We start from the raw sequence: 12,545 nt of genomic DNA, 5'->3' as shown, positions 1-12,545 counted from the left end.
AATTATTTAGGAGTATTCAATATCTTAGTTAAGGCTTTTAGAGCTTAATGAATGATGCATGGGTAATTGCATTGTAGAGTTGATGCCAGGCTTGGAACCTAGAGTTGGACTTCTAGGACTGCCTGTAGTAAGGTACGTATCATATTGTGCTTGTACATCTTTGAGATGAGCCAGTAGGGTTGCTCAGCCCTGTTTGGACGTTTTGATGTCGAGTACCCTTAGGTACTGGTATCTAGAGGACTCCATGGTCCGCATCCGAGATTCAGGAGTGAGTGTTCGCGCACAGTGGTTAGCGACCCCTATGTGACGAGCTCATGTCCCAGGCGCCAGTCTGAGCAGTTTGTATACAGTTATTCCTGATATGGATACCCTGTCATTTGCATGCATCATATTTGTATGTTTATCCGTGCTTTCGTATTGAGCTTAGAGCTCACGTCCAATATTTTTTGTGTATCTGGACACCCCATCCGACAGGGCAGGTGTAGGTGTAGGGTTGAGCACCAGGAGCTTGGAGTAGCTAGTGACGTTGAAGACAGCAGGATTAGCTGTAGGTCTTAACCCTTAGGATTATTTGTAATTCAATTGGGTTGTATAATGGTTTATTTAACCGGTTGTATTCTGCCTGTCTGTTTTTATTTAAGTCTTTCGCAGCAATTTATTTAATGCATGCTTAATTATGCTCTTAACTCTGATTAGATCGTGGATTCGGGAAGGGTCGCTATAGTAAATACCCTAATACAGGATGTCACAAGGATACAGGCTCAATATGCTCATGTATGACATGTTGTATCATATAAATCATGCAATCACATAATACATGCAAACACATAATACATGCATACTCAATCTGGATATCTCGAATTATACTTTTGTACCTCGTATACTAGGCAAGCTAAACCAGCTCTATGTCTAAGCCTATAGTCCGCACTACAATGCAAAATACTTATGCATTATAATCTTATTCTAAAAGCCTTAACTAAGATATAGCATACTACCTATTTCTATAAAGAGCTAGAGATATACCTACGTCCGTCGTCAGCCCACTGATGACGACTGCCCCAGAACTTGGGCACCTATCCGCTGCAACCCAGGAGCGCCTCGCCAACTCCCGGACCAAGCCCAGGAAGGCTGAAAATACCCCAAAACACTTAGAATACACTAAGAACCGAGAGAGGAATTGAGATTTTGGTGTGCAAAATATGAACCTCGGATGGCCTATTTATAGGCATCGATCGGAGGCTCCGATCCCTGCGATCGAAGCTTCCGATCAGCACCAAGCTCCACGTGTAACGAGCTTCCAACAAGTGTCCCTGCCAGGAGATCGGAGCTTTCGATCTACCCTATGATGTCACCTTGCTGACCTCATCATTTCAACACCTGGATGAAGACGATCGGAGCTTTCGAACTGGGATCGAAGCTTCCGATCTCACCTGCTTCCGAACGCAACGTAGCTTCTGAACTCCATGGTTCGGACCCTCCAAACTATGGTTCTAACCTTCCGAACTGTCCTTGGCCAAAATTCATTAAATTTTCCAATTAAATCCAAATTAAGCCTCTAATCCTTGCTTAATCATTTATAATCAATTAATCTTGTAAAATAGAGCAGGGCTACTATATGTGATACGTGGATGCTATTGCTTGAAACAGATTCAAACTTGGACGTCCAAGTATCACATTTTAAGGCGAAGGGGCATTAACAACTAAGAATTTGACCATTTTGTTGGTTTGTTGGAGATATGATCCTAGTGAAAGTATTAGTGTGAGTTCTCTCGCTGCTTCAACTATCTCTCGCACAAAACCAACGAGATGAGTTTTCACTTGCATTAGATGTGTGTTGATTATTCCCATTTTCTTGAATGCCCCATAAAAAATGATATCTTCTGAACTTCCGAAGTTCACTAGTATCTTTTTTTTTTTTACTTAAAAGTTAGAAATTGTGGCGGAAATTATTAAGACATAGTTGTGTTAATCTCGAGAGGCTTCCAAGTCTGCATTTCCAAATGACACCTCTTCACTTGTTCTTGAAATATCATATATTTTTTGATTGGAGACCGAGCATGAGGATGGATGATCTCCTCTCGCTGCATGTGCCAGATTTTTTTGTGCATGATTTGTATCACCGCAAGCAGGCCCTTTGATTATAATAGATATTGTGCCTCCTGTGGGCATATTCACTTCCCTCTGTTCGGGTTTCTTGCTTGTATCACCTCGCTCTTTTTGTTGATCGCTTTGAAGGTTTTCGTCGTGGTTCTTGCTATCTCGTTGTTGACTGTGAGACTTATCCATGTAATCGCCCAAGTATCCTCACTTGACTAAATTTTCTATCTCAGCGTGGAGGCTGTAACAATATTCAATGGTGTGACCTTTATCCTTATGGAAACGACAATACTTATCCGATCTTTGTCGCTTAGGGTTCTCTTTCATTGGGCGTGGGGACTGCAATAACCCATGTTGTTCAGACACTATTATTGTTGGGGATCAGTTACCTCGTGTAACGCCCCAAATTTATCTTAATTGAGTTTATTTGAGATAATAGGAGATCACAGAATGCAAGAGCCGATTTGATTTTGATCAGGGTCTATTTTGCAGATTTCAAATTTTTCAGGGACTAAAATGCAAGTTTCAATTTTTTTAGATATTTATAAGGCTTTGACTTGTCTTCTTCACTCTACCTTCCTCCTCCATCGCCTTTCCTCCATTGTAGGCGCCCAAATCATTTCTTCAAGCTGTCAGATCCCCGTTTCCGGTCGATCCGTCCGTTAGAATTTTAATCTGAAGGCAGATTAGCGATCACGGCAGTGAGAGCTTTGTTATATCGTAAGTATTTCTCCGATCAGTTATACTTCTATTTTCGGATGTTGATATAATCGATTGAGTTTTGGTTATGTCATTCTTGAGATAGTTCTTATTATTCTCAGTCGGTTTTGAATTAGAGCGTCGTTGGGATTTGTTATGATTTTCGGAATCATAATTCGAAAATGGAGATTTTGAGATGTGTTGGAATTGAATTATTTTTATGTTTTAGAATTGATTTGAGTTTTTTTCAATGTTTTACTGCTGTCTGTGTTTCCGGTTTGATCAGTTTATAGTCGTTATGCCGTCGGTTTGAGTTTTGTGATTTTGAACCGTTTGAATTGTTGAACTTTGGCTATTGGGTTTGTTCGTCATTGTTGATCTTCTTTTACCTCCATACATATTCGTTTGAAGTTTGTTGAGCCCAGAGTTAGCAGAAGTCGAACGTCAAAGAGTTGGACGAAGAGCACGTATCCAGAGTTGGAGCTAATTGCATCGAAAGGTACAAGCAGTCATCGTGTTAGCGGGATAGCACACTCGAGACAGTTGGTTCTTGAGTTTCTCTTAAATCACATACTTGCATCAATACTTGTTCTATAATGGGAAACTTGTATTTTTTTGTTTGAGCTTTTGGTTATATGGCTAAATGATTTATGTTTTCTTATGCATTCATCTCGAGTCAAAATCTTTGATTTTCAGCGGGCTGTACGTCCTTTTTGTTAGACGTTTTGGGGGCTATAATCGAGTGTCATGGGTGTAGAAGTTCACCTAGTATCAGCATACTCCTTGTAGTCGCACCAAAGTCTAGAGGATGGAGATATGTGGCACCACCTCGATCGGGAGAGTCGGTGAGTTGTTACGTGAGCTCATCCTTGGGATCCCAAAAGCATAGCAGCAATCCCTTGATTATCAGAGTTGATATCCCGATTTTAAAGACATGCATTTCATTCGTATTAACATTGAATATGTTGTTTGTATTTCATGTTATTGAGATATTACTTGTTATTGCATGTTATGTTGCTTTTACTGGGAATATCATTCTCACCGCAGTTATCCGACTGTTGCTTTGTTTTGTATGTGTACTTGGCGACAGGTGGGGCAGGATCAAGTCAGATGCAACATGCTAGGGGTTGAGTTGAGTAGAAGTGAGGACTTGGTGTTTTTAGAAGTCGAATTGTAATTCGAACTTGTTTTGTATTCGGATTGTAATCTAGAACCAAAGCATGTTCTACTGGTTTGAATAATGTACAACTCTAGATCCACCTTGTACCATTTATGCATGTTTTATGAGTTTGTAGCATTTTTTTTTTTTTTAGCATGGAAATCGTTCTGCTGAAGCTTTTGTTTTTCTGGTGCAGCAGGGCACGGACCCCGTGCCATGTCCGTGCAAGGGTTCGTGTCCCCTCGCAAGCTTTGGGAGTATGCCTTTTTTTGAGTGCACGGACCCCGTGCCACCTCCGGGTGAGGGTCCGTGTGGTCGGGCAGAAACTCAGTTTTTTAGTATATTGATTCCGCACGGACCCGGACACGGAGGTGGTGCAGGGTCCGTGTGCTCTTCAGTTAAATGCACGGACCCGTGCACGGCTGTGTGCACGGGGTCCGGGCATGTTCTTTTTTTAAAAAAAAATTCGTTTATTGCTTTTAATCTTGGATCTTTTATGCTTAATTATTGTTTAATTCGAGATTAGATGCTTAGAACCGAGGTCTCACACCTCGTGTTCGGAAAACGCAGCGAAAATTTAAATTTTTTATTAAAAGAAACCGAGCACCTGTGTAGCATTCAAAACATCAAACATCCATAGGGTTTTTAAGAAGTTTTTACCTATCAATATCAAAAGATTGATTTATGGCTCCAACAAAGTTGTGAACAATTTAGCTCTTGAAATGTAGACACTATCTACAAGCTTTCAAGAGAACATCTTGCTCGAAGGAACTCAAGCCTCCAAGAACACACCTTAATCGAAAATAGCTCCTCATTCGAATTAGGTCCACGACTAGTCAAACTAGATTCACCCTAAATATGCACTAGAATATTTAGAGCATTTTTTATTGAGATTTTTCTTGCCTTTTTCTCCCAAAATGAAAGACAAAATTGGAGAGAATATTGCTTTGAAGTGCACGGCCATATGTTATTATTTGTGGAGGAATATTAATGATATATTTTTCATGGTCAAAGATAAATGATACAATTAAATAATTCATGGAAAATTGCACCCAATATTTTAACCCTTTATGACCCTTGAACTTAATATTTAATTAATTATTAAACTCAAACTCATTTAAACTTAAAAAATTAATTAAATCCAACTTGAACTCATTCAAACCTACTAGTATAATAATCATTCAAAACTATTTCTTTTTGGGCTCTACTAGACCCAATAGTATTTAATTAATCAAAAACATGAATTAATTTAATTATTTAGACTCTACAAAGTATACTAGTGTTAAATTAATTCAAATCTTGAATTAATTTAATTAAGTTCATAATAATAGTTTTAAAAATCACCGTTTTCAAAAACTAATTGTTTATTCAAGTCAACTTTTAATCTTGGAATACATTCACAAATTAAAAGTTACTTTCTTCTTTATTCTCCATTAGAAGTCAAACTTCTAATTTATCTTACTTATAAACTCCTTTATAAGTTGTTCAACACATTGAACTAATTTTATTCTTAACGGGATCTAGAAAGCTAGTACTTGTGTGACCCTCAATGGTTCAATGATACAACTAGCAGTGGGTTCACATCTCCATGTGATTCGGGATCAACAAGTCCCTTATATGAGCATACCCTATATAGCTCCTTTCTTATTTATCAACTCCTTGATAACAAAAACGTCAGAAAACTCAAGTCTGATGGTACCCAACTAGTCGTGTTAAACGTCTAGTTACACCGCTTACATGACTCCTTAGGTATCAAATGATAGTGTTTGCAAGAACCAATCAATTATGGTTAGCGTCCAGTACGGTCCCTTCAACTCATATATCCCGACCGATTCGACAACCATTGGTTTATCGATAGTTGTCATTGAATCGATAACTATGTGTCATGCCGTAGTTGCATCAATGGTATAATTCAAGAAACTCTTTTCTTAATTACCATCTACTCTGATCAGAGATTTCAAGCTACATATGCATGAGATCACATAGGATATCCATACCCGAAGGTAAGCGATGAATCCCGACTACAATGCATCGACTCTTATATGTTTCGACACAACACCCAACCTTGCCACCTGATGACCCTAGTTGAGTCGGTAAACAAGTCAAAGTGAAGCGCTAGCATATAGAGTCTTCATGTTGTCCCAAGTCATAAGGACTAATGGTGTACAACCATAAAACATGAGCTTTCCACTCAATAAATAAGAACCACTTGGAAATTCTTTTAGGGAGGGTTGTTCAGTGCACTCTACAAGGAGAACCTATTTGCATGCTTGGACATCACCATGTCCCCTACCAATGAAACTTGGTACTCACATCGCAAATACTAGTCTGAAGCTCGAGCGGCCTTTATCCTTCTTTGTGGCGGCAGAATCGACTAGGAACGGTTTAGAATATACAGTATTTCAAATATGAGTTTCATGATAGTCATCCTATGACCATCTCATATTCTTTCTACTATTTGTATATTCAAGGGCATTATCTATGAAACTAGCATGGGTATACAGATAAAGATGTGTCAAATTAAATAATTTAAATATTATTAAAATAAAGATTGTCTTACGAGAGTTATCTCAAGTACTCTTGACCAACACTTGGCTCGACGGGAACCTACTCTAACAATTATTACGTCTATCAGACATGCATTCAGGGGGTGAATTGGAATCGAGGGCATTGAGCCGTTTGCCTATTATCTTTCCTATTACTTTCTGGTTTCTCGTGCTCCCTTCTTCTTTTTTCCAGGTATCGTGGCTCGATAGACTCTTCTATGCGGATATATTTTTCTGTCCTTTCCAGTAATTCTTCTAGGGTGTTTGGGAGCTTCCATTATATCGACTCTTTGAACTTTCTGTGTCAGAGGTTTGGCTACATTATCCCTACTAGCAAGTCATGGTTAACACGAGGAACTTCGTGGACTGCTTGCATAAACTGTTGCACATAGTTCCGCAATCCTTCCACTTCATTTTGAATGATCGTAAACAGGTATGCTGCGATTTTCGGACACTTTTTTTTTATCGAAAACTAATGGAGAAAATGTTGAGTTAATTGTTCAAAGTTTCCAATGGTTCCAAAAGGTAGTTTATTAAACCAGGCAAGTGCGTGCCCTGAACAAATAGTCCAGAATATCTTGCAGTAAGCGGCGTCGCTTATGTCATATAAATCTGCTTTCACGTAAAATTTATCAAGTTGATCCCGCAGATCGTCTGTTTCCTCATATTCTGGAAGGTTGGAAATTTTCATTCCCTTGGGCAATGACTCGGCTAGGATAACCGTAGTGAACATTCTGCTTCGAGTAAGTAGGATTGCTAAAAACCTTTCTTCTCCATTCATTGTGTGCGAGTCATGGCCAGAAACATGTTCTGTAGGTTTTACAACTCGCGGTGGGGTTCTCTGTGCATGACTCTGGGACTTATCCTCTCTATGGGTTTTCTTCTTCTTAGAATTAGGCGTTGGAGTCTTTGTTTCAGGTGCTGCTTTCTTTCGTGCATCCTATTTTGGGCCTGTGGTGGATGAACCATTGCCATCAATCATTTTCTCGGCATTGCCATTTTGTTGGGATGCCAAGAACCGTGCCAAGGCTTCACTCGCTGCACAGGCGGCGATTTCATCTAACATGGTTCTCAATTATGCTCGGGTAATTTGCACAGTTGGTTCAGTATCTTGAGAGGTGTGAGGTTGATTATCCATTCTCTGTGACGAGGTAAACGAATTTTCCATGGATGGCGCCAAGCTGATATAGCCAAAAAATAAAATTACTTGAACTACATAAAATGGAGTATGAAATTCAACTGGTTCGTAAGTGGAATCTCGTAAGCGTAGGGTTCGTAAGCTGAGCCTAGTAAGCGTAATGCGCGTAAGCTGAACCTTCGTAGGTCAGAACTTCATAAACTTTGGTCGGTAAGCTGTAAATTCGTGTATCGTCACCTGCGTCACGAACACTCGCTAGTGATGCCGAATGGTTGCCCAGCGTAGACACTCCGACGCTTAAGTCATCAAAAAGAACAATGATAATCTCCCAAAATAAGAGAGCTCAAATGATAGAACAAAATGAGAATGTACCTTATGATGAATGCTCTTCTATTTATAGATTTTTAAGAGTACTTCACGGGCTTAGACCCTTGTATCTTGTGGGCTTGGATAAAATTGGGCTTAAGTCAATAACGAATGAAATTGGGTTTTATGTATCATGGACTTAACTAATAAAGTCGGACCCATCAATAAATAACTTATAAACATCATATGAATGTTTTAATACATAGGACATCGGAGAAATATTTTTATGACATATGTATTAAAAATTTAAAATTTCGTTGTATTGTTGGACGCGAGAATCACGAATCCCAACAATAATTTTACTCAGTTCCACAAACTTCTTATTAATGTTAGTGTTTTTGGTCCTTTTTTTCTTCAACTCTTCCATTTGTGTATGGATCTCCCATTAGAGTATTTTAAATCTATATTGTATATTATCTTTTCAAATACTTGTGTTTATCTTCTTTCCTTTTATCTCTCGTATTCTTTTTTCTCTTTTGTTGTATAAAAACCAAGGTTCTAAAAAGCGCGAAGCGTGTCGAAGCGTGGATGTCAAGTTTCAAGCTTTTCAAGCTTAAGCGAGTTTAAGCGTGGATGTCAAGCTTAAGCGAGCTTAGAACGAGCTTAAACGCGAAAAAGCGTTTTTAATTTTTACTATAATTTTAATTATTTTAAGACAAACATTAAATAAAATGTTAGATTAACCATACATATATGATTTAATAGATAATTTAAGTTCTAAACTATAAATATACATATTTATAAAAATATTTTCATATTAAAAAACAAATGAAATCTTCCGTTCTAAAAAACGGTCGCTTAATCGAGCTTAAGCGTATTAAAACTTAAGCGAAATTAAGCGTCGCTTAAGCGAGCTTTTTAAAACACTGATATAAACATATCTTGTATCATTCATTGAGATATATGAAAATTATATTCTTCTATTATTTTCTACGAGCTCTTGGTGGCATGGTCTCACCGAACGTACCAAAACTGTTTACATAGAAAATTTTGAGCCAAAAACGTGAGATTGACATCCAAACACAAGCCATTTGGATCCCTAATCGACCCTTAGTTTTGATTCCCTCGGTTAAGCGCCAAAACTAGGAAATTAATTATGGAGAGGAAAATTCATAAATGACAACAAACCTCTCTTTCAATTACAAATTTACAAATCTGGAATTTCAAGAAATACAAGTCCAGTGACACAAATTGCTGATTCAAGAAATTCAGAGAAATCCACCTCCTCACAAATGGTTCTAGCTCAACCTCTGAGCCTAGAGTAATGCATGGCTTCCATTTGCGTTCGGTGGATAATAGAAGCGATCACCAAATGGATTTGGATTCCCCGTCTGTGGTATTTGTTGCTGATAATATTGGCCGGCATACGGATTATATGGGACCATCATCATATGCTGCTGCTGCTGCTGAAGATGATGATGAAACATGGTATGCTGCTGCTGCTGATGATGATGATGATGAAACATCGTCTGCTGATCATGCAAGTTTCTTGTTGGGACAAGATTGTTCAACATGGCAAAGGGTTCGTGCAAACCGAATGGATTTTGTGGTGAAATTTCGTAGCCTTGGCTCGTGCTGTATCCTGCACTATGCATCTGTATTTGTCTCCGGGAAGCTTCGTCTTCGTACAGGCTATCGAGTAAGAGCTTGTCGAATCCTCCGGCCTGGTTAAAATTGGTTTCAAAATTCAAATGTCATAACTTGGATGTAGTAATATAAATTATCTGATGGAGTTCAGACTTTTGGATATGAAAACAGACCATTTTAGCTTCCTGAACTTGGGTTTGATTTGTGCTGCTTGGTGCTGTAACTAGAGCCAATTCCCACCCGGAATTCTTCCCGAGGTTGTCAAATGAATTATTAGCTGATTCGCCTGCGAAAACGACAAATCGACTGCTAAATCCCAGTAAAATTAACATTCATAACATTCCAGTGTGCACCAGATAATTACCTGGCTGAACAATGGCAAGGGCTAATGCATTGTTTTGGTCGAATGCAGTCTTCGGGTTATCCTCATTTAATCCCTGTGGACGATATTGCTTCCCATAGTTATATCTCTTAGTATCCTTAAGATGAGAAACATAGAAGAGGAAAAATTACCAGAAGATCAACAGGTTCTTCAGCTGATGTTTTTGGCATGGTTTCTTGTTTTTTAATGAGCTCGAGTTTCTCCTGTGTTTCAATCTTGTTTCCCTTGTTTTCAACTTGTTCCTTGGCCTCTTTCTGAGCCGGGTTTTCCGGCTTTTTCTGCACTTCTTCTGTTTTTTGTTGCTCCTTGAAATGTCAAGGAAACGACATGTTAGATCACGTCCTGAACCGAGCACCCTAGAACAAGTCGAGTGATCACTTCTTACCAGCTGTTTATTTGATGGCACAGAACCTGTCTGAGTTGCTTCCTTTACATAATCCTCCATTGTTGCAAGAAATGATGGTGGAGGCTGCAGACTTCTCAAGATCAAATTCATAATCCACAGAAAGAATAAAGATTCTAGACTTGGAGAATTCGAACTAAACGAACCTGTGTCAATGTTGGAAACTGAAAGGTCCGGGCAAGATCCAATGTTCTGCAGAAACCATAAAAATCGGCTAGAAGTTCTGCCTACACCGATAACAAAATATCGACTCAATTACATATCAAAAACCACATCAATCCTTTAAAAGTTTTTGTCAAATATAGACCTGTTTTCCAGCTCTTTTGTAAATATCAAGAGCCTTCACTGCATCTTGTTTTGGCATTTCAAAAAACTGCAGAATGTTAAAATTCTGTCACTAAAACAGAGTTTTGATCCAGTAACATTATCTTTCCAACATTGTTTGGGACCATACCGTCTCAAGAAGATTTATGATTCCATCGTTGATGGCACGATAGATTTTAAAGCTCTCTTTCAAAACCAGTGCAAGGGCATATTGGATGAGAAAGTTGTAGCTGGCGGCTCGTTCCGGCTGAAATTTTCAATGGATTAGATACCAAATCTCGGAAAAGAAGTAAAAACAATGCTATATATTCACCAACTTGTCATTCGAATCAATCCGGGGAAGCATCAAAGGTACCTGACAACCAACAAGTCGATACAGAAGCTGTTGCAATGCTGGAAGCTTCCTCAACAGTTCTTCAGCACTCAAGATCTGTGTTTTGTTATGTGCGTAATGTATTGATAAATACAGGATTTTTGTATCTAAATCAAACATTAAACAATTGAAAAAAATCAACAATTTGTAACCACACCTTGGATTCTCCAACTGATGATTTTGGTACTTTATCTGATTCAATATCATAGTTCAAGGTTTGAAAGCATTCTAGTCTTTCTTCAAGAAACAGGCCATATGTTCGGATCCAGGCCGAGCAATCCCAAGCTGAATCAGATCAGAAAACGTTTCACGGTACAATGAATCGATGGTACTATTCGGGAGGCTTGTTTTTGGTGAAGTCACAACTGTCAAGAAAATGAAATTTTACCTAGAGCGCTTGAGCCATCTCTGAAACTGGAAACTTGAAACAAAGGTCCACCTTTTGAGTAGCACAATACTTCTTCTCTGAAGCTAGGATCCGCCTCTCGTAAGGTCCGGTGAAAAACGATCAAAGTTTTTATGGCCACCTGAAATTTACTCTGTTGTTATCATGTGAACAAAATCAACTCACAAAATAGAAATAAGTGTCTTTTGTTTCATTTCTTGATAACTTAATTGTATGGTAGGAAACAAATAGGCACACAGATTCAGCATTACACTAAACAAAATTCATACGAAATAAAAAAAACAAAACAAAATAAGGCAGAAAAACAAGATGAAATGGTAGCCTTACAATCCAGTTACGAGTTTTCGACAATCTTTTTGAAAGTGCATGAATGCAATAGGCAACATCCGCTCTTGGACGCGATACAGATACTGATGCAAAGATCTCTGAAATAAATTAACAAGCAATCAATCAGAAAACCCATTTTTTTGGGAGAAAAATAGAAGAAATTATCAAATTAGTACAAAGGGAAAAAAAAGACATAATATAATCTCAAAACCAAAGGGATTCTTATATGAATCTTGCATTGATTTGCATGTATATATGAAACCAAATACAGAACCTAAAATAAATGGTGCTGCACTCACTTCTAACATATCGTTCCTTGGGAGGACGTTCGACGTGATTCGTGGCTTTGACAATCGCGATATCCAAATCCTTGACATACAAACCATCAAGAAACCAAATGAATCCAAACATATTATTAATGCATGCGCTTGTGTATACGAACATTTTCGCCTCTACATACGGAACATACCTTGAAATCACTATTGACCTTGGCGAGGCCGACCTTGGTGGAGTCCTTGAGCGCCCCGTAAGCTTTTCGGAAGCTTTCCATCAATAGAAATGCAGCAAAAGAACATCAAAGGCCGATCAAATTCGCGATGACCAACGGAGGAGGACGAGGGGAGATCAAGAAAGAGAAGAGGGCTCGATTTGTTCTTCGTCCCTCCTTCTTTAAACCATGTTATATTTTCGAACAAAACATTAGCAAAACACCAAGAGGTAATTTGTAATGCATGTCGT

General features: G+C 38.5%; 1 protein-coding gene across 1 annotated transcript; it reads right to left on the bottom strand.

The window, feature by feature from the left end:
- Positions 1-8,987: 8,987 nt before the first annotated feature.
- On the bottom strand, positions 8,988-12,545 carry LOC140891064 (putative clathrin assembly protein At5g57200). The gene is made up of 14 exons (XM_073299319.1): positions 12,277-12,545; positions 12,107-12,176; positions 11,808-11,905; positions 11,463-11,601; positions 11,232-11,359; positions 11,057-11,131; positions 10,832-10,948; positions 10,685-10,750; positions 10,524-10,604; positions 10,360-10,443; positions 10,106-10,279; positions 9,957-10,029; positions 9,766-9,878; positions 8,988-9,669 (listed from the first exon to the last, which is right to left on the bottom strand). Exons 1-14 carry the CDS (start codon positions 12,355-12,357, stop codon positions 9,262-9,264), a joined length of 1,707 nt encoding a protein of 568 aa, XP_073155420.1. The 5' UTR covers positions 12,358-12,545; the 3' UTR covers positions 8,988-9,261.

This window comes from Henckelia pumila, chromosome 3 (assembly GCF_033568475.1).
Source record: "Henckelia pumila isolate YLH828 chromosome 3, ASM3356847v2, whole genome shotgun sequence".
In the NCBI taxonomy this organism is placed as follows: domain Eukaryota; kingdom Viridiplantae; phylum Streptophyta; class Magnoliopsida; order Lamiales; family Gesneriaceae; genus Henckelia; species Henckelia pumila.
This window is presented reverse-complemented; position numbering and strand designations above follow the sequence as displayed.